This window comes from Calliphora vicina, chromosome 1 (genome assembly GCF_958450345.1).
Source record: "Calliphora vicina chromosome 1, idCalVici1.1, whole genome shotgun sequence".
Taxonomy (NCBI): Eukaryota; Metazoa; Arthropoda; class Insecta; order Diptera; family Calliphoridae; genus Calliphora; species Calliphora vicina.
Genome location: NC_088780.1, coordinates 101,445,921 through 101,471,831, shown reverse-complemented (window position 1 = coordinate 101,471,831; position 25,911 = coordinate 101,445,921). Strand labels below are relative to the sequence as shown.

General features: G+C 31.2%; 1 protein-coding gene across 1 annotated transcript; it reads right to left on the bottom strand.

Annotated features, from left to right (window-relative positions):
* Window positions 1-595: 595 nt before the first annotated feature.
* Window positions 596-24,897, bottom strand: LOC135963414 (mucin-2). The gene is made up of 3 exons (XM_065515253.1): window positions 24,843-24,897; window positions 3,437-5,822; window positions 596-3,362 (listed from the first exon to the last, which is right to left on the bottom strand). The coding sequence occupies exons 2-3, from the start codon at window positions 5,807-5,809 to the stop codon at window positions 1,272-1,274; spliced, it is 4,464 nt and encodes a 1,487-aa protein (XP_065371325.1). The 5' UTR covers window positions 5,810-5,822; window positions 24,843-24,897; the 3' UTR covers window positions 596-1,271.
* Between the last annotated feature and the right edge of the window lie 1,014 nt (window positions 24,898-25,911).

Below are 25,911 nucleotides of genomic sequence, written 5' to 3'. Positions count from 1 at the left end.
AATTGACCAGTAGGTGAAGTTTGAATGAAAATTTTCTTTAACACATTATATCTTCTAAACGGCTAAAGACATTAAAATGAAATAACCGCTATTGGCTAGTGTGAAATATTCTCTTTCTACCACATGTACAATTTTACGCCCACTGCCACGCCTACTTTAGTAATTTTAATGCTTTCTCAACAAAATGATCTTAATACAAAAGTTAACATTTATTGTAAAATTTTGCTTCTATTTTTGGGTTCAGCAATTTGAACTTTGTATGTGTGTAAAATATTATACTCGTAGCGCATTTAGTTTTCGAGTTATATAACAATGAAGTGAACAGTTAGAAGCATTAAAAGTGCGCTATTTTGGGTGTAAACCAGATTTCGTTAAATCATTGTAGCTGCTAAACCCCTTCAGATTTTTAAACAAAATAAATTGTATTTGATACAGTCTGATATAAGCTTTCGAATGGCTTCCAAAATTTCCATTTGCAGCCTAAAATTTCTGCTCCACCCATAACTACTTGTTTAAATTAGATGTTTGCTATATTACTAGAGGCATGTAAGGTTAAATAAATTTAACGTTTATATTGTAATGAATAAATTATAAATTGACATTATGATAAATAAGTTATTTATTTATTTTATTGTACGTGTTTTATTAAATATTTTAATAAATACATATTTATTTATATTATAATTTCCATTTGTTGATGTATAAAAGTTAAAAACATTGTTTACATACGAGTACATATTATATCTATTGAAAGGTTAATAATTAAATAATAATTCTGTATTATACTATTGTTTATTATGAAATTTGTGATATATGTAAATATTTCCTCTTCTGTTTGGTTCTAATACTTAATTACAAGTTAGTAATTTGTAATATGTAATAACTAAATTTTAATTTTTGTCAAGAGGAAAGAATTTTTTTTTTGTTTTGTAAAGGGAAGAAGTTCAACAAATCGCTAGTCTAATAAGAAACTACCAAGTTGTTGTATTTAATTACAAAATTTCGAATTAGACTCGCAAGAGTTGCTACTTTTGGTTTTAATTAAGTTTTCAAGTTTTATAGAAAACATGTTGTTAGTTTTTTTTGAGAAGCGGTTTTAGAATGCTGCTGCTTAAAATAATAATAAATTAAAAATAATCATGTAGCTTTAAATAAATTCCTATAAATAGAAAATTTTAAAAGACAATTCAATACATAAATTAAAGCAAAAACTAAAAATAAGATTAGAATTCGAAAAGTCAAGCCTAAATTAAGGATAAAAATGGTAAATTTTATATTTTCAAACTACGTGGACCCATGCGTGGTATACTTCTTGGACCGCTCATCATGGCTTTGGTTGGTTCTTGGCGTGCTTGAGTCTGTTCTGCGGGCTCATCAGCTTCAACAGCGTCTTCTTCATCTTCACCGAAGAGTAAAGCCGCTAAACTGGTTTCAAATTTGGATTTCGTTCTTTTTGTGGGTTTCACAGTAGCCGAAGGAATTTCAGTGGGTTTTAACTTTAAATTTTCGTCTGTGTTTTCATTGTCTGTTAAAGGTTTAGCAGTGGTTGTAGTAGTTGATGAAGTTGAAGAGCTTGTTTTCAGTTCTTCGGACAATTGTTGTAGTTTCTGTGGCGGTTCCATACGACTGGCCAAGGCCAGAGGCATATTGTTTGTTTCATGTTGTTGTAATTGTTCCTGTTCTTCTTGTTCATTATCAAGTTTATAGCCTGGAGGATAAATCGGTTTGAAACCGCCTTGTAATTCTGGTTGGAATTTATCTAATTCAAACGATTTTGTGGCAGATTCTACACCTTCACCGGACTTGTTGTCACCATTACCAACATCTGATCTGTCGATGTTATTCTTTTCATACAAATTGTTGTCCGTGGAAGAGGGCAAAACATTCCAGCCATTGGTGGGAGTACTAGTAACAGAATCTAAACTTACACTTGGATAAAATGGTGCCATGAAGTTCTTTTCGTAATTCTGGGCTCTTAAATCAAAATCGTGGCCGTTCAAAGCCTCCTCGGTTTGTGTATCGGGGCGTATTTCATTAATTACGGGAGTAGCTAAATTAATGTTGGAGTACATGGTCTGTTGTTGTTGTTGTTGCTGTGGCTGCTGCTGTTGTTGATGGTTACCTAGCCCTTGATGACGACTGGGTTCAGTAGGTGTATAAGCAATAGCAATGGGAGCCTCTGTGGCCAAGCCGTATGCACCATTTCTGATCTTGGGAGCAATAACTACACCTGGTACTCTTGGGGCCGAATTCAATTCGCTATATGAAGGATCTGGCTTTTCTATTGGATATGGGAAAGAATCTTTGCCTTGCTGGGCTTTGTTTTGTTGTTGCAATGACAGAGGCTTTTTGTTCTTCAACACTGGTTCTTGCTGATGATCTCTGATTATGGAGAATGGTGTGTTTTGATATTCACTACCAGTGGGTGGTTCCATGTGAGCCACAGCTGGTAAAACATTTTGATTTTCAGGATCTTCTATGTTTTCAGATTTTTTGGCTCCTTTAATGGGATAAACCACATATAAACCATTTTGGTTATCTTGAGCACCAACTTCTTCAGTCTCATCATTGTCTAAACTAGGAACCTGAATCTCGCCATCACCGCTATCATCACTGGGTAAGGACACAGCCTTTTTCTGAGATTGTAACATTTGCAAAGTCACCACAGGTTCCAATTTGGCCTCACTGAATAAGTTGGCTTCCTTTGAAGGAGCCACTGGTTGAGGGGGATCATCGATAACCAAGTCTTCTTCTTCAAAAGCGGGTAATTTTTCCAATGCCGGAGCCAAAGCATGTCTTTCAACGTTCATAGATTCAGCTGGTCTTAAATTATGGGGCAGTGGTCTTCTAACATGCATGCCAGGTCTGTCTAAATACTGTACACCAGCTCCGCCATAGGGAGGTACTCTATACACACGTCTATTGGCCATTTCATTGGGTGATGGTAGACCTGCAGGATACTCTGCCATTCTAGTTAAAGGATATCTTTTAGGTTGACCTCCCAATGGTTGACGTCTGTGTGAAAATTGTGGGTTTCCATTAATTGGCCCTCTCATTGGCTGTTGAGGTCCAGTAACTCGAATATTTCCTGGTTCTTGATTGAAATTTGCTTGCTGAGGATGACCACTGGATATTTTAGCATTTGGCCGGAACTGAGGTAGAATGTTGGGCAAATGACGATCGGGATTTGGACGTGTAATGCCTGGTATGGGCTTGCGTGTATATTCATTGTAGGCATACTGAGGACCTCCATGTGGACGGTTCGGTTTTTGCAATTCGTGTTCGGAGCCGATGCTGTTAGGTAGTGGAGGTGGTATCATATGTTGAGCAGGAGTATTTGGTTCATTGGCAGGAGGGAAAGTCTGTGGGAAGTTTAGAAATAAAAAGTATTAAAAGTTTTCGTTTATATTTGTTTAATTTCTCATTGAATACTTACCAATTTCTGTTGATGTTGACTCATAGTCAAGACCTCATGTTTTTGAATTTGTACACCATCAGCATTGGAGTTGGGAGTGTTGTGATAAATAATTTCATTCTGTTGCGGTTTGCCATCTTCCTGCTTGGGGAAGACAACGGTATTGGAGTTTTGTATTTGTTGCAAGCTTAGGGGTTGAGCATGTCCATTAACTTGAGGACCAGCTGGAGGACCATTGGCTACTGGCAATGAGGGTATTTCTATTGAATGTTCTTCATTGGCTGGGAAACGTATGTTTGTAGAAACCAAAAGCTCTTTAGTATTTTGCTGTGAGCCCAAAGTTATAGAGCTATCGCCATTATCTTGAGGACTAACAGACTGTATCGAGCCGATAGGATTTGAAGATGGTATGGCTTGGTTTTGTGAGGGAGGTGGTGGTGGTGGTGACAAAGGCTTTTGATGTGCTGGGTTATTGGGTTTATTTCTAATGTTGCCAATCAAAGGTAATTGTTGATAAGGAGAGGGAGGAGCTGGCGGTAATTCTTGATAATTATTAACGGGTGGTAAAGGTCTTTGCAACTCGGGTCTTTTAGGTTGTTCTTGTTTAGTAGCGAAATTGCCATTTTGATGGAAATTGGAAATGGGGCTTGGATTTGGCATTTCTTGATAGGGGCTTGGAGCATTTGGCACAGGCTGTCTACTAATGCCACTTATATCTTCACTAATTACTTGACCATACTGGACGGGGTGATCTTTGGAGAATAACGGTTCTTTTTCCACTGAACCGAAAGCGTTTTGACCCACCTGTTGCTGGCTGCCCAAAACCAAGGAAGCAGAATTTTGACCAGGCGATATGACAACATTATTGATGGCACCAGGAGCTGGTCTGTATTGCATAATGTTTGGTTGTTGTACTTGGTAGGATACATATTCATTGCTGAAAGTTTCCTGGCTGCCAGAAATGACAGCGGGTTGTTGATGTTGCTGAGATGTTTGTTGAGATTGCAGATGCTGCTGTTGTAGGGGATTTTGAGGAATAACAGTAGTTCCCAATGTGGGATTAGTTGGCTGCGGCTGTCTAGGTGCTTCTGCGTTGTGCATAGCAAAAGGCGAAGGCTTAGAGGGATCTAAAGGTACCATTAAATTACCCTGAGCATCCAGTCCTTGATGCATTGGATTGTTGGCGGCTACAGCCGACTCCTCTTCAGCTAAGCTATTGAAAATGTCCGCTAGAGTCATGGATGGTTTCTGTTCAAATTTGTTTTCTGTATTCTTTTGATCCAAGGTATGATAAACATCGGCTGGTTCCAAATTAGGAATATGGGTACTGCTGGGGAATGGACTGAATGGTGGAGGTGACAAAGGATCTTCAGTAAATACCACGGGTTGTAAAGTTGTGGGATATGTATTCTTTGTACTTGAAGGTTGAGTGGGATGTTGATTACTAAAGACAGAGGTAGTGGTAGGTCTAGGCAACGCGGTGGTATTAAGTGGTCCTTGTTCAGGGAAACGCATAGCTGTTGATGTGGTTTGGGGTGGGGTTGGAGTATACTTTTTATTGGGTATAAACTTCTTACGCGTTGTTGAAGTTTTAGGAGCAACAGTTGATGTAGATTGAGTAGGTCTACGCGTAGAGGTGGTATACTTTTGGGAACTGCTGCTTGATTGCACCGATACTAAAGTTTGGACTATGGGAGCTTTGGTAGTCGAAGTAGTTGAAGTGCTAGTGGTACTTGTTGATGTTGAGGTGGGGGTTGTAGATGTTGAGCTGGAGGTTGAAGCAGTTGTTGGTTTCTTTGTTGTTGTCGTCGTTGTTGTGGAAGTAGTGGTACTGGAAGTGCTAGTTAATGCTGGTGTAGTAGGAGCTACTGGAGTTAACTTGGTTGTAGGCACCGTATAATAATTGGCCGTATGATAATTTGGAGCCAAAGTGGCTTGTACAACATGTGTGGGCTTTTGTTTTGAAATATAGTTCTTATTACTGCCCTGATATTTCAGGTTCGCATAGGAACTTGAAACCAAGGGGTAAACAAACTTTGATGATGAATACTTCACAGGCAAATTGAGAAAATCATGGATATTTGGCGATGAAGATGTTATGATGGCCTTCTCATTTGGATCGATAACTTCATTGACGGTTGAATCAATACCAGCAGGTTTTTTTATGTTAAAATCTAATTGACCCGACACAGGATCTTTACTGGCATAGTATGGTTTACCATTGTTGAAAATTTGATTGGGTAAAACGTAGCTGTTGGAAATGACTTCTTCTTCCTCCGAAGAACCATCGGCATCCCGAGCTTCCAGAGGAAGATGAGCAGAAGAAAGAACCGCAGCAGTACAGCACAAACATAAAGTGAAGGCTATTGAAAGCCTTAATACAAATTTGAGCATGTTGTTAGAGTGTCTGAAATAAAATAATTAAAATTTGCTAAATATTTCAAAAATTAAATTAATTTAAAAAAACATAAATTTAAGTTTAAGTTTAAAAATAACACAATATTCCTGATAAGCGCAATACTATGAGAAACATTAAAAATTTCACTTTTTTTTCATTTTGAAAATTTCCAACTCAAACCAGTGGCCAACCATTTCTTTAAACACTCATTAGGCAACATTTTTAAAACAAGTGGAACTGATAGTTAAAACAAAACAAGCAAACAAAAAAAACCTGAAGCCATCATCAAGTGTGGAAATACACTCCCATCAAATAATGAATATTTAAAATGCTGAGATAAATATAATTAAAAATTATTATTATTATTTTGAAAACATAAAATTGAATTCTAATATTGGAAAATATGAATTCCTAATGCATTGCTAGACAAAAACATACAGTTAAAGAAATAACATTAATGGTATTTCAAACATTTTCTCATGAATGGTTGATTTCGTCATAATGCAATGTGACAAATTATGATTTTATGCGTTTAAAGATTTAATTTTCCAACTAAAGACAACATTAAAGAAGATATCTAAACAATACTTGTTGTTACATTCGTTATGTGGCATGTATAGAGAAATATAAATTTTTTCGCGTTTTATATACCACAGCATGTGTTTCCAACTAAACATGTTAGAAAAAATAGCAATGAATAACAGAGATACTGACCATTTCCAAGTGTAAGTTTTTGGATAATTTAAATTCATTGTTTTTAAAATTTTGACTTGTTCTAAGAGGAAGCGATCGTGCCCTTTTCTGGTATTTCCCTTGTTAAATGCAAGATGGCTGTTCAGTAGAAACTACAGAGAGCCTCAGAAGTGAGTAAACACCAGTGAATTTTTGGATTTTTTTTAAGACCATGAAAATCATTAAAGTCCGACTTAACTCTTTTTTTCATAATCGAATCAATTATTCAACCCAATCTCCAACAAACCGAAACTTTTCAATTGTAATGGATGAATAGATTTTAGGATTCTTATTATTTGAAAAAAAATCAAATAATTTGTGGTGAGACGGCACAAAACAGTGGACGACTTGGCCCGTTTATGATGCCAGCAGGACGCATCTACTTATAGAATACCGTCGTGAGCAAATAAGACACTGTTTAATTGGGAAACATGCTAGAAGAATGGGCCTACGGTACAATGATTACTGTAGAAGCTGTCATAATGAAGAAGAGAAAGAGACTGTGTATCACTTTTTCTGCCAATGCCCGGCTCTGACAAACCTCTTCGGATTTCCAATCCTATTATGCTTGGATGAGCTATCAAGGATGAATCTTAGACGAATCTACTCCTTCATCCTAGAATCTGGCTGGTTTAACTTGTAGGCAATGGAAGTATTGTAAATACTATGCAGTCTACCCCTTGAGTTTCACAATGGAATCAGATTTGAATGGACCCATGTGAGCTGCTTGAGGAGTGGCTGTCCATGGAACGTAACCTAACCATCATGCACAAATATTGTAAGTTTGAAGCTCAAATTATCATTCCCCTTATTAACAATTTTGTTGGAAAAATTGTTTAAAGTCTGAAGTCCTCAAATAAACATTCCCCCTAAGATCGCGTGGGGATCAATCTTAGCACTGATGAGAGTCGTTTGGTTCAGTATCATTAACTGCTACCGTGAACGAAATGTTTCAGGCATTTTAAATCGTTGCTCTGCCTGCCTCCAAAGACCTCATGATACAGTACATTTGTTCAATTGTCCCAATAGGGACATTAGATAGTTTAAGACCGACTCATAACACTAATATGATTAACTAAGTTTTTTATGTTCACTACTTTTCAAGAAAGATCTTTCGACAACAGTGGAACTGATCGTTACACCTGGATATATAAGAGCGAAGACCCTTGATGTCCCGGTATCCAAGTATTGCCATCTTAATCAGAATACGATAAAAAACAATAGGAGAGCTATATTCGGCTGTGCCGAATGTTATATTTTTTTTGCAGTTTTTTTTCATTTTTTGGAAAAAAAAATTTTCGAATTGTTTTTTTTTTAAATTTTAAAATTATTAATTTTTTTTAAATTTTAAAACAAATTTTTTGGTTTTTTAAATTTTTTTGGTGAAAAACAAAAATTCGGGTTAAAAAATATTTTTTCCGATTTTGACCCATTGTAGGTCCAACTTACTATGGTCTTATATACGTCGTTGTAAAGGTCTTTGAAATATCTATCATTAGATATAGATATATATTGTCTATATTAATGATTAGTAATCCAGATATACATAGGTCAAAAAATAGGTCAAAAATCGAGGTTGTCCTGGCTTTTTTCCTCATATCTCTGCCATTTGTGGACCGATTTTGCTGATTTTAAATAGCAAACTTCAGACAGACAGACGGACATGACTTAATCGACTCCACTATCTATAAGGATCCAGAATATATATACTTTATAGGGTCGGAAATGAAAAATGTAGAAATTACAAACGGAATGACAAAATTATATATACCCTTCTCACGAAAGTGAAGGGTAAAATAATGTTTTAATCAAAGTTTGAGTATAAAAAAAAAACATCAAGCTTTTGAGGAAAAGGTTAAAAGCTATACATTGTTCTAGAATAAGTTTAAATATTAAAAAATAAAACGTCTAAAATTATGAAAAGTGCTGGGGGTTTTGTATGGACGCCAATAAAAAGGCTGTGAAGTTTTAACCAAATTTAGTAATAGACCATATCTATAATTTTGGAAATGGTGTTCAACAGATATCACATGGATTTGTTATGTTTTAATTTTGTTTTCATTCATATATTTTTTATTTATATCTGCAAGCATTATGGCTGCATCAAGACACCAGTAAATGGATGAGAAAAAAATAAAAGTGTTATAAATATGTAAGTATGGTCAAGACGGGCTGGACTGACTTCAAAAATTAAATTAATTTAAAAAAACATAAATTTAAGTTTAAGTTTAAAAATAACACAATATTCCTGATAAGCGCAATACTATGAGAAACATTAAAAATTTCACTTTTTTTTCATTTTGAAAATTTCCAACTCAAACCAGTGGCCAACCATTTCTTTAAACACTCATTAGGCAACATTTTTAAAACAAGTGGAACTGATAGTTAAAACAAAACAAGCAAACAAAAAAAACCTGAAGCCATCATCAAGTGTGGAAATACACTCCCATCAAATAATGAATATTTAAAATGCTGAGATAAATATAATTAAAAATTATTATTATTATTTTGAAAACATAAAATTGAATTCTAATATTGGAAAATATGAATTCCTAATGCATTGCTAGACAAAAACATACAGTTAAAGAAATAACATTAATGGTATTTCAAACATTTTCTCATGAATGGTTGATTTCGTCATAATGCAATGTGACAAATTATGATTTTATGCGTTTAAAGATTTAATTTTCCAACTAAAGACAACATTAAAGAAGATATCTAAACAATACTTGTTGTTACATTCGTTATGTGGCATGTATAGAGAAATATAAATTTTTTCGCGTTTTATATACCACAGCATGTGTTTCCAACTAAACATGTTAGAAAAAATAGCAATGAATAACAGAGATACTGACCATTTCCAAGTGTAAGTTTTTGGATAATTTAAATTCATTGTTTTTAAAATTTTGACTTGTTCTAAGAGGAAGCGATCGTGCCCTTTTCTGGTATTTCCCTTGTTAAATGCAAGATGGCTGTTCAGTAGAAACTACAGAGAGCCTCAGAAGTGAGTAAACACCAGTGAATTTTTGGATTTTTTTTAAGACCATGAAAATCATTAAAGTCCGACTTAACTCTTTTTTTCATAATCGAATCAATTATTCAACCCAATCTCCAACAAACCGAAACTTTTCAATTGTAATGGATGAATAGATTTTAGGATTCTTATTATTTGAAAAAAAATCAAATAATTTGTGGTGAGACGGCACAAAACAGTGGACGACTTGGCCCGTTTATGATGCCAGCAGGACGCATCTACTTATAGAATACCGTCGTGAGCAAATAAGACACTGTTTAATTGGGAAACATGCTAGAAGAATGGGCCTACGGTACAATGATTACTGTAGAAGCTGTCATAATGAAGAAGAGAAAGAGACTGTGTATCACTTTTTCTGCCAATGCCCGGCTCTGACAAACCTCTTCGGATTTCCAATCCTATTATGCTTGGATGAGCTATCAAGGATGAATCTTAGACGAATCTACTCCTTCATCCTAGAATCTGGCTGGTTTAACTTGTAGGCAATGGAAGTATTGTAAATACTATGCAGTCTACCCCTTGAGTTTCACAATGGAATCAGATTTGAATGGACCCATGTGAGCTGCTTGAGGAGTGGCTGTCCATGGAACGTAACCTAACCATCATGCACAAATATTGTAAGTTTGAAGCTCAAATTATCATTCCCCTTATTAACAATTTTGTTGGAAAAATTGTTTAAAGTCTGAAGTCCTCAAATAAACATTCCCCCTAAGATCGCGTGGGGATCAATCTTAGCACTGATGAGAGTCGTTTGGTTCAGTATCATTAACTGCTACCGTGAACGAAATGTTTCAGGCATTTTAAATCGTTGCTCTGCCTGCCTCCAAAGACCTCATGATACAGTACATTTGTTCAATTGTCCCAATAGGGACATTAGATAGTTTAAGACCGACTCATAACACTAATATGATTAACTAAGTTTTTTATGTTCACTACTTTTCAAGAAAGATCTTTCGACAACAGTGGAACTGATCGTTACACCTGGATATATAAGAGCGAAGACCCTTGATGTCCCGGTATCCAAGTATTGCCATCTTAATCAGAATACGATAAAAAACAATAGGAGAGCTATATTCGGCTGTGCCGAATGTTATATTTTTTTTGCAGTTTTTTTTCATTTTTTGGAAAAAAAAATTTTCGAATTGTTTTTTTTTTAAATTTTAAAATTATTAATTTTTTTTAAATTTTAAAACAAATTTTTTGGTTTTTTAAATTTTTTTGGTGAAAAACAAAAATTCGGGTTAAAAAATATTTTTTCCGATTTTGACCCATTGTAGGTCCAACTTACTATGGTCTTATATACGTCGTTGTAAAGGTCTTTGAAATATCTATCATTAGATATAGATATATATTGTCTATATTAATGATTAGTAATCCAGATATACATAGGTCAAAAAATAGGTCAAAAATCGAGGTTGTCCTGGCTTTTTTCCTCATATCTCTGCCATTTGTGGACCGATTTTGCTGATTTTAAATAGCAAACTTCAGACAGACAGACGGACATGACTTAATCGACTCCACTATCTATAAGGATCCAGAATATATATACTTTATAGGGTCGGAAATGAAAAATGTAGAAATTACAAACGGAATGACAAAATTATATATACCCTTCTCACGAAAGTGAAGGGTAAAATAATGTTTTAATCAAAGTTTGAGTATAAAAAAAAAACATCAAGCTTTTGAGGAAAAGGTTAAAAGCTATACATTGTTCTAGAATAAGTTTAAATATTAAAAAATAAAACGTCTAAAATTATGAAAAGTGCTGGGGGTTTTGTATGGACGCCAATAAAAAGGCTGTGAAGTTTTAACCAAATTTAGTAATAGACCATATCTATAATTTTGGAAATGGTGTTCAACAGATATCACATGGATTTGTTATGTTTTAATTTTGTTTTCATTCATATATTTTTTATTTATATCTGCAAGCATTATGGCTGCATCAAGACACCAGTAAATGGATGAGAAAAAATAAAAGTGTTATAAATATGTAAGTATGGTCAAGACGGGCTGGACTGACTCACTGGCTTTATTGTCTTACGATCATAAATACATTTAAAGAAGAACGAATAGCAATTGTACAAGCAGTTTAGTCAGCTTTCCTTTATTATTCAATCAATGTGTTTTTTTCTTCATTTTATTGTTATTATTGTTGATTATAATCAAAACAATAATAAATAAATGTTTAATGTGTTAATTTTCTATTTAATTTATGTTGAATCTTATAAATACACATCAATTTAAGTTAATAATACATACTTGTAATTAATGTTTTAAAGGTTTTGATTTTGGGTTTATAAAGATAATTTTGTTGATTTTTTTTTTATTATATAATATTTATTTAATTGTGATGTAATATAATTTGCAAATCAATCTTTAATTTAAGCAAATTTTTGCATATTATTTTTAAAAGACTTTCTATAATTTATTTAGTTAAATAGCTGCGGGATATAATAAAACTCCGTCAAGTGTTTTTAGTTTATTAATAATGATTAGTTTTGGTTTATTAAGCCAATTTGGCCATAAAATTAGTTTTATATTTCTTTGTTTTAAATAAACATGATTTTAACAAAAATCTAAATAATATGTTAAGTTTAACTTCAAACCCTAAAGCTTTGGAAAGATTAAATTATGAGATTATTATGTTACGACTAGAAAGAAATTCAAATAAATTATTCTTCTATGATTATATTTGACAAATTATGGTCATCAGCTACTTTCTATAAAAACCGAATAAATTTAATTAATAAATTTTATGATATTTATAATTTTCCCACAATTTATCTATAAACTAATGTGCATGAAAAAACCTAAGCTAAAAAATTAAATTAAAAGCTGTCGGGACGATATCAATTTGTTTACTTAAGAACTTCTTATCGTTAGCTTAGTATGCAAACATGCTAAGTCCACTTTTTATGAAAATTTGGATTTTAATTCAAAATGTTAGAATATGTAAGTAAAAATACGCTGTATGCTTAAAAAAGTTTACATTTATTTGTAAAGAATTTTAGAACGTGGTAGACAAATTTGCTAAGTCCATTTTGTTGTATGCATACGTCCTTTTTTTTGTCAAAAAAAAATATATCAGTATTTATTTCTTACAAATAGAGACTTTTTGAATGGAACAGAACAGCGACCCTATAATTCTGAAAGGGCATGTTGAGTAGATATTTTTTGTAGAATAAAATTATAGTCCAGCTGGTCTGATTTTTTTTTTACAGTGCACTATGGTCCCAAATCGATTTTTTTTTGGCAAAAATTCAAAATTTTTTTTTTAAAAATTGTTAAAAATTTATTTATTTTCCTAAAGACAATACTCCAAGCAATAAAGAAAATATATTTAAAAAAAACAGTTGACAACACTGCTGGTCTGTTTGGCTTTCAAAGTTGAAACTTTAAACACATATTCTTAAATAAGTGTTAAAACAGTATTACAATTGTATAACGAGCAAACCTTAAAAAACAAAGTTATAAAGTATTTAAAAAATGGCAAATGTAGCCCAAGTTAAGTAGTTTTATGGCATATTTTTGAATTTTATTTTTGTTGAGTCCTTGTCGTAATTCTAGATATTGTGATTGTGTAGTTTTATAGTCTCGCCATAACCTATAAGTTCCGTGGACCAAAAGTTGTGTTTGGGCATGAACTTGCATGGAAGTTTAAATGTGGAAGAGTTCGCCAAAGTGTGTATTTTGAGTGTATATTCATATCTCGCCAGCATTTTTCAGCAAACACCCACAATTGTCATTTTATTTTAGCAACATTTTTGATTACCCGTACCGAAATGCTTTCGGATTGGACAACTAACGGGCGCAAATATGATGTACTAATAGAGTGGGTTCTTTAAAAAAAAAATCAATAAAAATCTGAATATTAACAAAAAAAATCAAATAAAACAAATATATATAATTTTCTTTTACATATAAAAAGAGATTTCAGTTTGGATACCTTCCCATTTAGTGGGCGTAGAGTGTGGGCGTGGTCCAATTGACTATTTTTTGTTTAAATTTATTTATATGCCATGGACATTAAATGTGCTGAAATTAAAAGCTCTGACATGATTATTTTAATTTATGCCATAAAAACTGGATTTGAAACCATAGTGCAGTGGCACAAAGTTTAAAATTTTCTGATCGAAGGGAGCATGTTGTACTGAAAAAAATTTTGTAAGTTAATGGCTGGGAGAATTCTTATTGTCAGAGTTATATTGTGGAATTTTATGGGGATCATGGGGATCATTTTCAGTAGCTTCGGAGTTATAATACCAAATTGAACCAAAAAATATATTTTTTATGTGAAAATAGCAAATTTTTTTTGTTACAAAAAACTCACGAAAAATCGAAAACGGAAGAAACTCTTTAGGTTTATTGCTTTATCGCAACACCACATATAATAGCAACAAAATGCGATATCGTTCATAAAAATCCATTGATTATTTTTTAATTTATTCACAATTAAGTGAATTCGCTCATTTTTCAAAATTTTAGTTTTTTGTTTGATATACATAAAATTGAGTAATTAATGTTCGTCTTTCGAATGATTGAATTTTGAAAATATCTTCCCCATGCTACGTACAAATTTTCACATACATATATATTGCGTTACAATCGGCTCAGTAGTTTCGGAGTTATAATAACAAATTAAAGCAAAAAATATATTTTTTACGTGAAAATAATTTTTTTTTTTGTTTTAAAAAAATCATGAAAAATCGAAAACGCCAGAAATTGTTCAGATTTATTGCTTTATCGCAAAGCCACATGTAATAGGAACAAAATGAGATATCGATCATAAAAATCGATGAATTCTTTTCGAATTTATTCACAATTAAGTGAATTAGTTCATTTTCACAAAATTGTGTGTGCTTAGAAGAGTGTATTTTGAGTGGAAATTTTACATGTGTTTTGTTATTGTAACAAAAAAATAATTATGGAAAACATAACATAAATTATATATATTATGACATGAGTCAATGTCAGATCAGACCTCATCTCATTGACAGCAAGTTAAACTAGGAATTTTGCATGCTTAGATTATTTCTTGCATATTTAAACATTCTATTTTAGTACAACACGTTCTATTTATGTACAAATAACAAACAACGTAATTAATAAATAGCAACAAAAAATCCAATTTTTCAACTACTAAAAACTCAATTAATAATAATGTTAAATTTAAAAAGGTGAAAAGCCTTTTAACATGAGAAGAAAAAGAGAAAGATTAAGTTAATCAAAGGTCACATTTTTTGTATTATTAGTTCATATTTAATTTAACAACACAAACTCAATCAATTGTATATAATCAATCATGAATTAGCCTTAAAGTGAAAAAACCAGCAAAAAAAAAACATGATGTTTTTTTTTTTTGTTAAAAAATCAAATATTTATTTCTCTTTTTTTTATATTGTGATAAATGATGAAAGTCAAATGGAGAAAAAATGTCTAAAGTCAAAGATTAAATAAACAGCCTTTAAGCGGTAGGATTAAACGAAAACAACAATTGAAAATTTTAAATTTTGAAAAATCACAACAACAAAATATATGTATGCTGCTTAATGATTGATTGACATGAACAGTAGCAACTAAAAGCCGAATGCAACATGCAAAAAGCGCCAGAAAAAAATAACGGCCAGAAGATTGACATTGAAAATATGTTACTTTTCAAATTGATTTGATTTGAAAAGATCTTGACAACTTAAACATGTTTAATAATATAAATAAAAAATACTACTAATTTCAAACAACACTAACAAACTAAATAATGAAATGAAAAATGTTTAACAAAAATTTTCCATTTAAAAAAACCCAGCATGAAATTTGTTTCTTTTTTTTTTTCATAACGTTTGCATTATTTAAGATGCATCTAATGTAGTAAGTGTTGAACAGTTATAAAAAAAATTTAAATAATTTCCAATTACATTATGCATTCATGGTAGACATTTGAATTTTGTTTAAAAAAAAAATAAATGAAAACATGCATGTTACGATTATGCAGGAAATGTTAAAATATTTACTTTTATTTTCAACGCAAAGAAAATAAAGCTAAATATTTTGTTAATGCGTAATGCTAGCCGAGAGCTGTGTTGGTTGTGTGATTCATCTAAAGTTGCATGTGATTGATGATAATGAAAGTGAATATTTGATTTGAAAGTAAATGTAACTTTCGTAGTTTTTTTTTGTTGGTTTGATATATGAATTTTTACGTTTTTTTTTTTTTTTTGGTGCGTTTTTCTATTGTGATGTTGCATCAGTTTGCTAATTGTTTCAGGTGTTTACATATTAGCCATGAAATTGTTTTTTTTTTCAAATATTGTTTGTTGGTGTTGAAAGCATGCACGCACATGAATTTCTATGCTCGTATGCATGCATAGTTTATCAATTTGAAAGCTTCTTCCTGTCATTAAACATTTTAATGCGTTTTTTTATCATGAAAGATTCAAAGTTATTTTTAAACTTTATTGTTGCATTACAAATAAATATTTGAGGTAATAAATAAAATTCAATGTTTCTGAAGAAACTGTATTCAGTGAGAGTTATTAGCGCCATTAAGAAGAAATAAAAAAACACCTTCTTATCCCTCTTACTCAGAGAGTTCTCTACCGATCTTGTTGAGAAATTGTGTCTGAATTACTATTCAATAAAACTAAATTTTGGTGCAATTTTCATTCCAATCGGAAGACATCGATTTCAAAAGTTGGTTCACTTGACATGAAATCCCCATATCATATATACTTTTGTGGGTCTGCGATGAATGCGACGAATAAAATATATTTTTAAGAGATTTATCATCGTTAAATTGATTTTCGGAAGTGGTCCTTATATGGGAGATATAACTAATTATGGACCGATCATCGTAAAATTAGGCGACATGACTTCCTTATATATAAAACTTATTTGAAATAGTGAAAGTGATTCCGAGTTGACCGGTATACTTTAATATTTTTGGGCGTTAAAAACGCATAATACCCTCCCCACTATGCTTGTGAAGGTTATAAAAAGTACTATTTCGAGAGGACATTTGTATGAAAGCTAGGTGAAATAATGGACTGATTTCAATTAGTTGCAACACTCTTCGTCCTTGGGCCAAAAATAATACATGTGACAAATTTTAACGGTTATCCAGAAAATTTTAAAACAAAATGTTAGAGTCAACGGAGACCTATACTGTTTATAGATTTGTATTGACGTGCTCTTTCAGAATCTACTTAAAAAAAACTCTTAAAAAAATAGTTTTAAATAAACGGCATAAAAACACTCATTTAAGGAGTTTTATTTTTCCCGTCTCAAAAAAAAATTCATTTGAGGAGTTTTATTTTTTCCGTCATAAAATAAAACTCATTTGAGGAGTTTTATTTATTTAAATTGGCACCTAAAGCTTGCCACTGGTCAGATCATTACAATTTGTCACGCAGCTATCATTGCAATTGAATAAATTGTCATTAAAATAAAATCAAGTGGGATTTTAATTTGTTATTGTTTGATTTCTATTATCAAATTGATGTTGTTTTTTTCCTTAAACCAATAATTTAGTACAAACATTATATCAGAAACACTCAATAAAGAAAAATACTAAAAAAGTTAGAAAATAAACGAAAAGTGTTTTATTTTTTGACGGGAAAAATAAAAATCAAATGACTTTTATTTTTTGACGGAAAAAATAAAACTCCTCAAATGAGTTTTTTTTTCTGACGGGAAAAATAAAATTAGTCAAATGAGTTTTTTTATGACGGCTATTTAAAACTCTTTTTCTTTTTCTACGTTAAATAATAACTGTTTTTTAAGTCACAGAATAACTGTTATAAATCCCTGGTTTTAAATCGTCTCTGAAAGTGATTTAGAGTCGATCGGTATACTTTAAGGTCGGTATTGGACTAAAATTTTTGTGCGTTCAGCACAAACGCAAACGGGGAGGGTATAAATATGACTTGGTGAGTGAAACCAACCCTAAATTATATTTCCCAACAATGGTGAGTTATATAGAAGATGTTTTCAATAGATCTTGGACATAAAGATAGCCGATGACAGCCGTGGCGGGGGAGTATTCTTTGAATAAAAATAAAAATTAACTTCATATTAAATCATTTAAGACTTGATTAATAAAACTAAAACTTATTTGCACTAATCGTCACAAATAGTTGTAATATTTTGTTAAATTAAAAACGCCATCTGTTAAATTTTCTCAAAAAGTCAAGTTATTCATTATTAAATAAATCCGAAAACAAAAGACTTAAGATGCAAACACAAAACATATGTTTACTCTTGCTCTGAAATAATACAAAAATTCAATATAAACATTAAATTAAATACTTTTCCTTTCAATACAGCACAAAACAATAACAACAACAACTCCTCCTAAGATAAATATTTCTATTATTTCAAAACTTTAACTTCTTTATAAGTCATTCATTCAGTCTTTGTTTATATTTTTCTTTATTTTTTTTTTCTGTTATTTAAACATTTTATTACGTGTTAAACTTATAAAGAATTTTTCAACGAAAGTGCGTTTAAAACACTTGTCGCTTTTTTACCTTATGCGGTTTTAAGTCATGTCTTTTTTCTACAGCATTTTATTTTAAAGACATTTCATTGCAATGCTGTCTATGGTTAAACAAAGTGCGGCTTTGAAAATCATCATTGAAGATAAAACGAACGAAATGAAAAAAATAAAAAAACAAACAAACAAACAAATATTGGAAAACAGCATTTGTCAATTTAAGCCTTACAGAGAAAGATAGCCTTGAAGAGTGTTTAAATATATACGAGTATATAATTTTTCTTACTTAGTTTATGGAATGTAGGAGTCCAACTTTCATTTTATATGGTGACTAAAATTAAAGAAAAAAAAATAAAAAACAGCCAACCAAAAAACATCAACACTACAAGATCAACTTTTGATTATATGGCCTTCATTTTAAATGTGAGTTTATTATATTGAAACTTCTTTTTATGCACCCTATTCCTCGAAAATTTTATCAGAACTACGGGACAATGTTGGCAACAAGGAGAAGAAGTTTGTTAAAATGTGTACACCAAACTTAAAATATATCACACGAAGAATACTGATGAAGGTTGTAGAGATTTAAAAAATTAATTTTAGTCTGCTGGTCTCTGAACATAATTATTTCAATATATTATTTCATTTAAAATTATTACATTAAAGCTATTTCTTTAAATGAAATTTAAGCCGGTAAAAAACACTTTATGAAATGTAGTTTGCATTAATTAAATTGTTTGTTTTTTTTTTTTAATAATGGAAAATGCCTGTCATCAGAGCCGCCATTAGCTTAATTCATGATGAATTCATACAATTTTAGAGTCTATTTTAAATTAAAACTTTTTGAATTATCATTGTACCGCTCAACATATTCGCGTCTCCTTATCCTTTATGTGTAATTTTCGCATTTGTATTATTTGTTTTTGCCAGAGCTTTAAATGAATGATTAATATTTGATTTTTAATTCAAAAAATTGAAATGCTTACATTTTACCCAACATATGAATTGAATGGAAATATAAATGAATTCATTAAAATAATTCAATGCATTCGTTTCATACAAAAATAGAATTGAATTAAATCAAGTAGAGAGCTAAATTCGTATGTGCCGAATCTTATATACCCTTCACCAAATTATAATTCAAAATAAAAATTTTAAATATTTTTAGGTAAACAAAATTTTTTTTTTCCAAAGTAGTTTTTTTAATTTTTTTTTCAAATTGTTATTTTTTAAATTTTTTGATTTTAAATTTTTTTTTTTAAATTTAATATTTAGCGTAAAAAAACTTTTGGTGAAAAAAAATTCGGGTTAAAAAATATTTTTTTCCGATTTTGAGCTAAGTTCTTTGAAATATCTATCATTAGATATCCATATTGTCTATATTAATGACTTAGTAATCCAGATATAGGTCAAAAAGGCCAAAAATAGAGGTTGTCCTGGTTTTTTCCTTATATTTCAGCCATTTGTGGACCGATTTTCTCGATTTTAAATAGATTTTAAATAGATGTATGAATCGTGTATGTAAGTTATTTGGGGGCTTCGGAAAGTTGATTAACAGACAGACGGACATGGCTTAATCGACTCCGCTATCTCCGGTCTGAAACTTATATTGTGGATATTACAAACGGAATGATAAACTTACATATACCCTTCTAACGAAGGTGAATGAATTAATCATGTGTAACAAATTCTTGGATGCATTAATTTTACCAAATCGAATTAAAATATGAACGAATCACGAATTACAAATTCTAGAATGTATTTAGTTTGCTTAAAAAATTAATTGAATGGAAATGTGAATGAATTCATCATGTTTTGAATTGAATGAATTCATCGAATTTCCATTGAATTTTTGAATTACTTAGAATAAAGATGACAAAAAACCCTTTTCCTATTTTTTATCGAAAAACACTTCAGATATTTAAAATCTAATTCAGATGTATTTTTAAATCAATTGAATAGCTTGGAATCGCGATGAGGTCCATTTTATTAAAGAATCGGAGTTTAATTTTTTTTCATTTTTATCTTAACTGAAAAGCGAATTAGAATGAAAGTCAATAACAAAATGAATTCATTACAATTTTAATTATTGAATGCAACAAATACATTCAATAACTTTATTTAACCTTCGCTTTACCAAAGGTTTTTTATGTACATGGTTTACCAATACCCACCCGGGTGACACTACACTTCTATAAATATATGCGACGAAGGAAATTTTAAAAAATTTTAAAAACCTTATAAAAAGTTTAAAATGTTTCTATTAAATTCTATAGAACTCTAAAATTTGTTCAGTGAGTATAAATTTCATTTAAATCGAAACAAAATTAAAAAAAATATTAAACCAATAAAAACTAAGTGGTCACCCGGGTGGGTATTGGTAAAGCGAAGGTTAATGATGAATTCATACAAAATTTAATTGCATTCATATTTTGACTATAAATATCTACGTGGACAGCCTTACATCAATAAAAGGCTCTTAAATCCAACGTAATAAGGTTGAAATCTCTCATCGTTTAAATTTTTTTGGAAACCTTTGCCGTCAGGTTGCTCTGGTTAGATTAATATATTAATTTTTTTTCCGCATTCAATAAAAAAAGTCAGGGTGTTTATTGTTCATCAAATTCAGTGTTACTTTGTTATTTAGTGTTTATTTGGTTGGCTTGTGCTAATAAAGTTATATTTTATACTATATTCTTTGATAAATAACGTAAGTAATAAGGTGGTTAGATTACTAACCACTGTGACTGAAATATGTTTTATATAAAGTGTTTCTCTACATAATATTATGTTATTTTGTAAGGATGCCGCTTGTATTCAATCAACATTAAATTGAAGATATTTTGTTCGAAAGTATACCAGTCATGAACGCTACGAAAAAGATAATTATTAGGAGCAAGTCGATCTGATGATGTTGCTCGATGACATACCTTCGGGTCTCCAGTTAAAATATGATAAAATTTGGCTAATGCTTCTGTTAGTGTCTTATCTACCCAAACTGCTGTGGTGGAACCAAAGTGGTGAACTAATTAAATCGCTGATAACTGTGCTAATAACGGATCGTTCTTGAACGTAACTCTTGCACAAAGGGACGGAACTCAGGTGGTCTAATATCATATCTTGTAGAATGCTCTGGCCCTCTGTGGCAAGAGAAAGCACCAAGACTCTCTTAACTCTTGGCAGAGATTCGATCAGACTTCTTACGGTTATAATTACTGGACACAGTATGATTGAATATATGTCATAACTATTGCACATTGTATGCGACTGTCCCGCTCTACAGGATCGGAGATTATTACATCTTGGTACAGGACTCTTTCATGATCTCAATTGTATTTGGTTCACAAATATACCACCTGAATCACAAAGTTGTCCGGCCTAGGAAGTTGGAATATTTTTTCATCTCTTCTCTTTTCTTCGCTGATTATTTATTCATTTAATTTTTCACTCTTTGTTATCACAGCATACATGATATCAATATGCCACAAGTCCTCCGAGTGAACTCGCGTGATCTGTGAGCTACCAAGGCAAACTAACCTAACCTTGAGCAAACTGAATGCATTCACGATTCATTTCATATTTTGGGCGTTCAAAAAATTACAATTCATTGCATAACTGATTCAAAGATTCATTTAAAAACTAATATTTCTATTACAGCTCTGGATTTTTGTCATGATTTCTGACTGCATGCATGTCTGACTATATGTCTGTTATGACTCTAATACGTAGTAATTATTATTCACCTGATTTTCTTGGTAATTTTTCATACAAGCCAATATCGAAAACTAGCAACAAATGCAATAACATCATCATTATCGTTTCTCATCTTTGTCATTATCATTAAAATAAAGCAAACTATGTGTGTAAATATGATGGCTTAATGTTGCTGCTGATGTTGTTTACGATTAGATGAAAATGAAAAGCGATAAATATTAAATAGAGAAAAACAACAAAACTCACTAAACAATAATAAAACTCAATTGAAAATAAATTATAAAATCATTATAATTACTCAAAATTGATCATTTTGTGTTGATTTGGATTTTAATTAAAATATGTTTGTGTATCTGTATTTAAAGAGGAACAGAAAATGTCATAAAAATGAAAGTTTTAATTTATTTGCCAGACGTGTGTATTTTATTTAATTGGTTTATTTAAATTTATTTATTTTTGCAAATACTTTAAGAAGATTTACAACAAAATTATAATATTTGTGGATTTTATGCATCATTTTCTTTTGTAAGATTTGATCCAAAACTACTAATATCCACGAGTACATCAAGAAATATTTATACATATTTTTGCTATCAATAACTCAACTTTACCCAATGAGATTTTAATCATTCACCACAATATCAACTTTATATATGTACATACTTATGTGTCAGATAAAAAGTTGTCACAATTTCCTATTGGCTGTGCCGTATCTTATATACCCTTCAACAAAGTACAATTTAAGACATCTTATGAAGAATTTTTTTTTTATTTAGAAATTAGACCATTGTCTTTCAATAGGATTGCAAATTGTCTATTTAACAGCCTGGCCAACGATGTCGAAAGAAAAATGATTCGAACAAATTTGTATGAAAATTATTCGAAAGAATTTTAAAAACTGAGTGTTTTTCATACAAATTTCTTCGGCTCATTTTTCTTTCGATATCGTGGGCCAGGCTGTAAATTAGTGGAAGGACCTCCCCTTCATACAATGAGTCTCTCCCATGCTATAAGATTTATTTCGGCACAAGCCTTTCCAATTAAGTTTGTTTCAGTTTCGATTTGTATCCTCCTGGTGTTAGAAGGTCTGCCTCTTCTTCTACTGGTTTGGGGGTTCCATACAATTGCCATCTTGGCAAAGTTGTCGTTGGTGCGTCTGAGAACATGGCCCATGTACGATTAATTATCTGGTTACGTATTCAGGAATATGGATCTCTGATCGAGATCCAGAAATGCCGCGCATTCTTACATAGGAAGGCAAGATTATCAACAGTCGTATTCACATGGGTCAGTGGACACAGAGATACAATAAGCAATTGTGTTGCTGACGATCTAGAGAAAATAATCGCAATAATGCGGCATTTCTTTATCCACATGTAAGCAGCGCAATAGCGACGAACCCACCAGTATGATTACCAGAATGATATGGCCTTGGTTGAACCGAGGACGAACAACATATCTTCTTTTATTACTACGCTTACAACTAAGCAACGTAATGGCAGTGATATCCGGACATAACAAATTCGGCAATCATGGAAGGAGACTTGGACTACCCCACAATTACTTCTGTAGAAGCTGTCATAATGAAGAGAAGGATTATACTATTTTGCACATTCTCTGTCACTAGACGTATTAGGTTTCTAGGATATCCTAGAAACCTAATACGTATATTTCCTTCCTAATGTTGGGCAGTGACAGAGAATGTGCAAAATAGTCTCATCCTCCTCTTCATTATGACAGCTCCTAAATAAGTAGTTGTAGGTTAATACAAGTCTCCTCGCATGATTGCTGAATCAACGCCTTTATAAGAAATAGTACTTAATTGGCTACTTACACCAAATATGGGAATCTCTTTGGAGTAATCTAATACCCGTAAAATGACTGGAACTTACTAATTTTCTCCACCCCTGATTTTTTCTATTTTTTCTTGTCTCTTTTCATCTCTACCTCTCCCTCATTTCTACTCTTACACAAATGATATGTATTTGGGTATAGCTGCCTGTTAACCTAACATAATACTTGTAAAGGGTGTCACAATATTCAGGCAAAATTTGTTTAGTAAAGGTTTGCCAAAAAAAATAATTGTTCGGCAGATTTAAAAATGTAACAAGAGAGAACATTGTTGGACAATAATTCAAAATTAATGAACGTTTGTCTCATCCTTTTATGGACGATTTTAATATTTCCTTCAACATAGATAATTCAGAAAGCATTTCTGATGTATTTGGAAAATTCTAGGAGGAGGATATTCAACGTTACATCAAGGAAATTCAGCCACATGTATTCTGTGTACGTTTTCAATTTACTTCAAATTTTGATTTAAAAAATTCCTACACAAAATAATACAATGGTGTTAAATCACGATCTCGGGGACCAATTCTGGCAGTACTCGACCAGGAAATGTCTTATGTAGCAATTGAATTGTTTCAATCACACAGGACATTTGCCATGCAATAATTGAACATTTTGGACACCCTTTACATATTCGAGATCTTTCAAATTTTCATTTCAAATGGTATTAAATCACGATCTCGGGCATCAATTCTGAGAATACTGAGAATACACCCTTTACATATTTAATACATAATGCTGTTGTATTCAACTCGATATGTTAAATAAAATTGTTACTAAAAAGTGGACTTAACATCTTTGTACTCTAAGCTAACAACGTCTGATTGAAAACATCGATAAATTTGTGTCTGTTTAGCATAAATATATGTATAAAAAATATGATTTTATGTTTAACAAATCAACATCATATACAAACATATATTCAATACCAATTAAGAATTAATTACATCATTACGTGTTTCACCATATAAATATTTTTGAAAAAATGAAAGTTGTAAATATTTCTTTCATAAAAAAGAGTGTAAAACAAAGAAATGTTAATAAATAAATTTATTGTTTAACAATATTTCCCATTAAAAAAAAAATTCCAAAGAAAAAAATCGAAACAGGAAAAGTGACTAGTATAATCTTAATAACAAGAAAATCAAAAGGAAATAGGAAGAAAATTAACATTATCATTTGATACAATAACAAATACATAATTGCTTACCTGTTGTGCTCTCTAAGACAATTTTTCAATATTTTCTTAACGTTTCAAATCTGTAAAATAAATTAAAAAAAGATAAGTTTTTATTATTACAAGAAACAAATTCAAATCATGTATAAAACATTTTAGCAAATAATTGACTTTCACAGTAAACAAAAAAAAAAAAAAAAAAAAACAAAATAGAAAACTACTAAATTAAAACACGTATAAAAGATGTATATTTAAAATATAACAAGAAATTACGAAAGAATGTGATGTTCTCAAACAAAATTTCTCTAGCAATTAAAACTACATTGCTGGCTATTTAATTTTATAGATTTTTTTTTAGAAAAAAAAAAAAACTAAAACACTTCTTTGGCAGCTTTAGCAGTTAAAAATACATAAAATTTATCATAAATAATAATAAACCTGTTAAATACATGATTGATATTGAGTGAATAATTGTGTCTAGGCAAAGTGATATTTATCTCCTTAACATACAGTGTTACGAGTATGCATATTTTTTATATTTTCAAATATATATAAAATCAAGTTTACATATGCTGGCTGGTATTGATATTGGAGCTACATACATGTGTTTGTATAAGTATATAATGGTATTTTATCTTATTTTCAATCTTTATTTTCATTATAGATCATAATTTGAAATTTACGTTGAAGTAAACATGTTGATACTCGTATGCTACATGCTCAATTTAGAACTCTATGTTCGATAGGGTGACCTGATAGACTAGACGATAGTGTACTAGACTATCAATCCAAGGGTTGCGGGTTCGATTCCTGCCAGAGACTCTGGGTGTTTCTCCAGACAAGCAAAACGTTTCGCAGTTTGTGTTTGTTTAAAAAAAAATAAAAATTTTTTAGTTGCTAGTTCTATCTCTAATTCTAATTCAAACTTATAATCGGCAAATAGAATGACAATATCAAATGCCGAAAACATTTCCTCGCGAATGACCTAAGAATTCCAATTTTAGAACTAAAACCATAATGTCATATTTTGGAGAAATAAATAATGTTATACGTAAAACCCATGATTGGTTAGTCCGGCTCAGGGTTATATAAATTATAATTT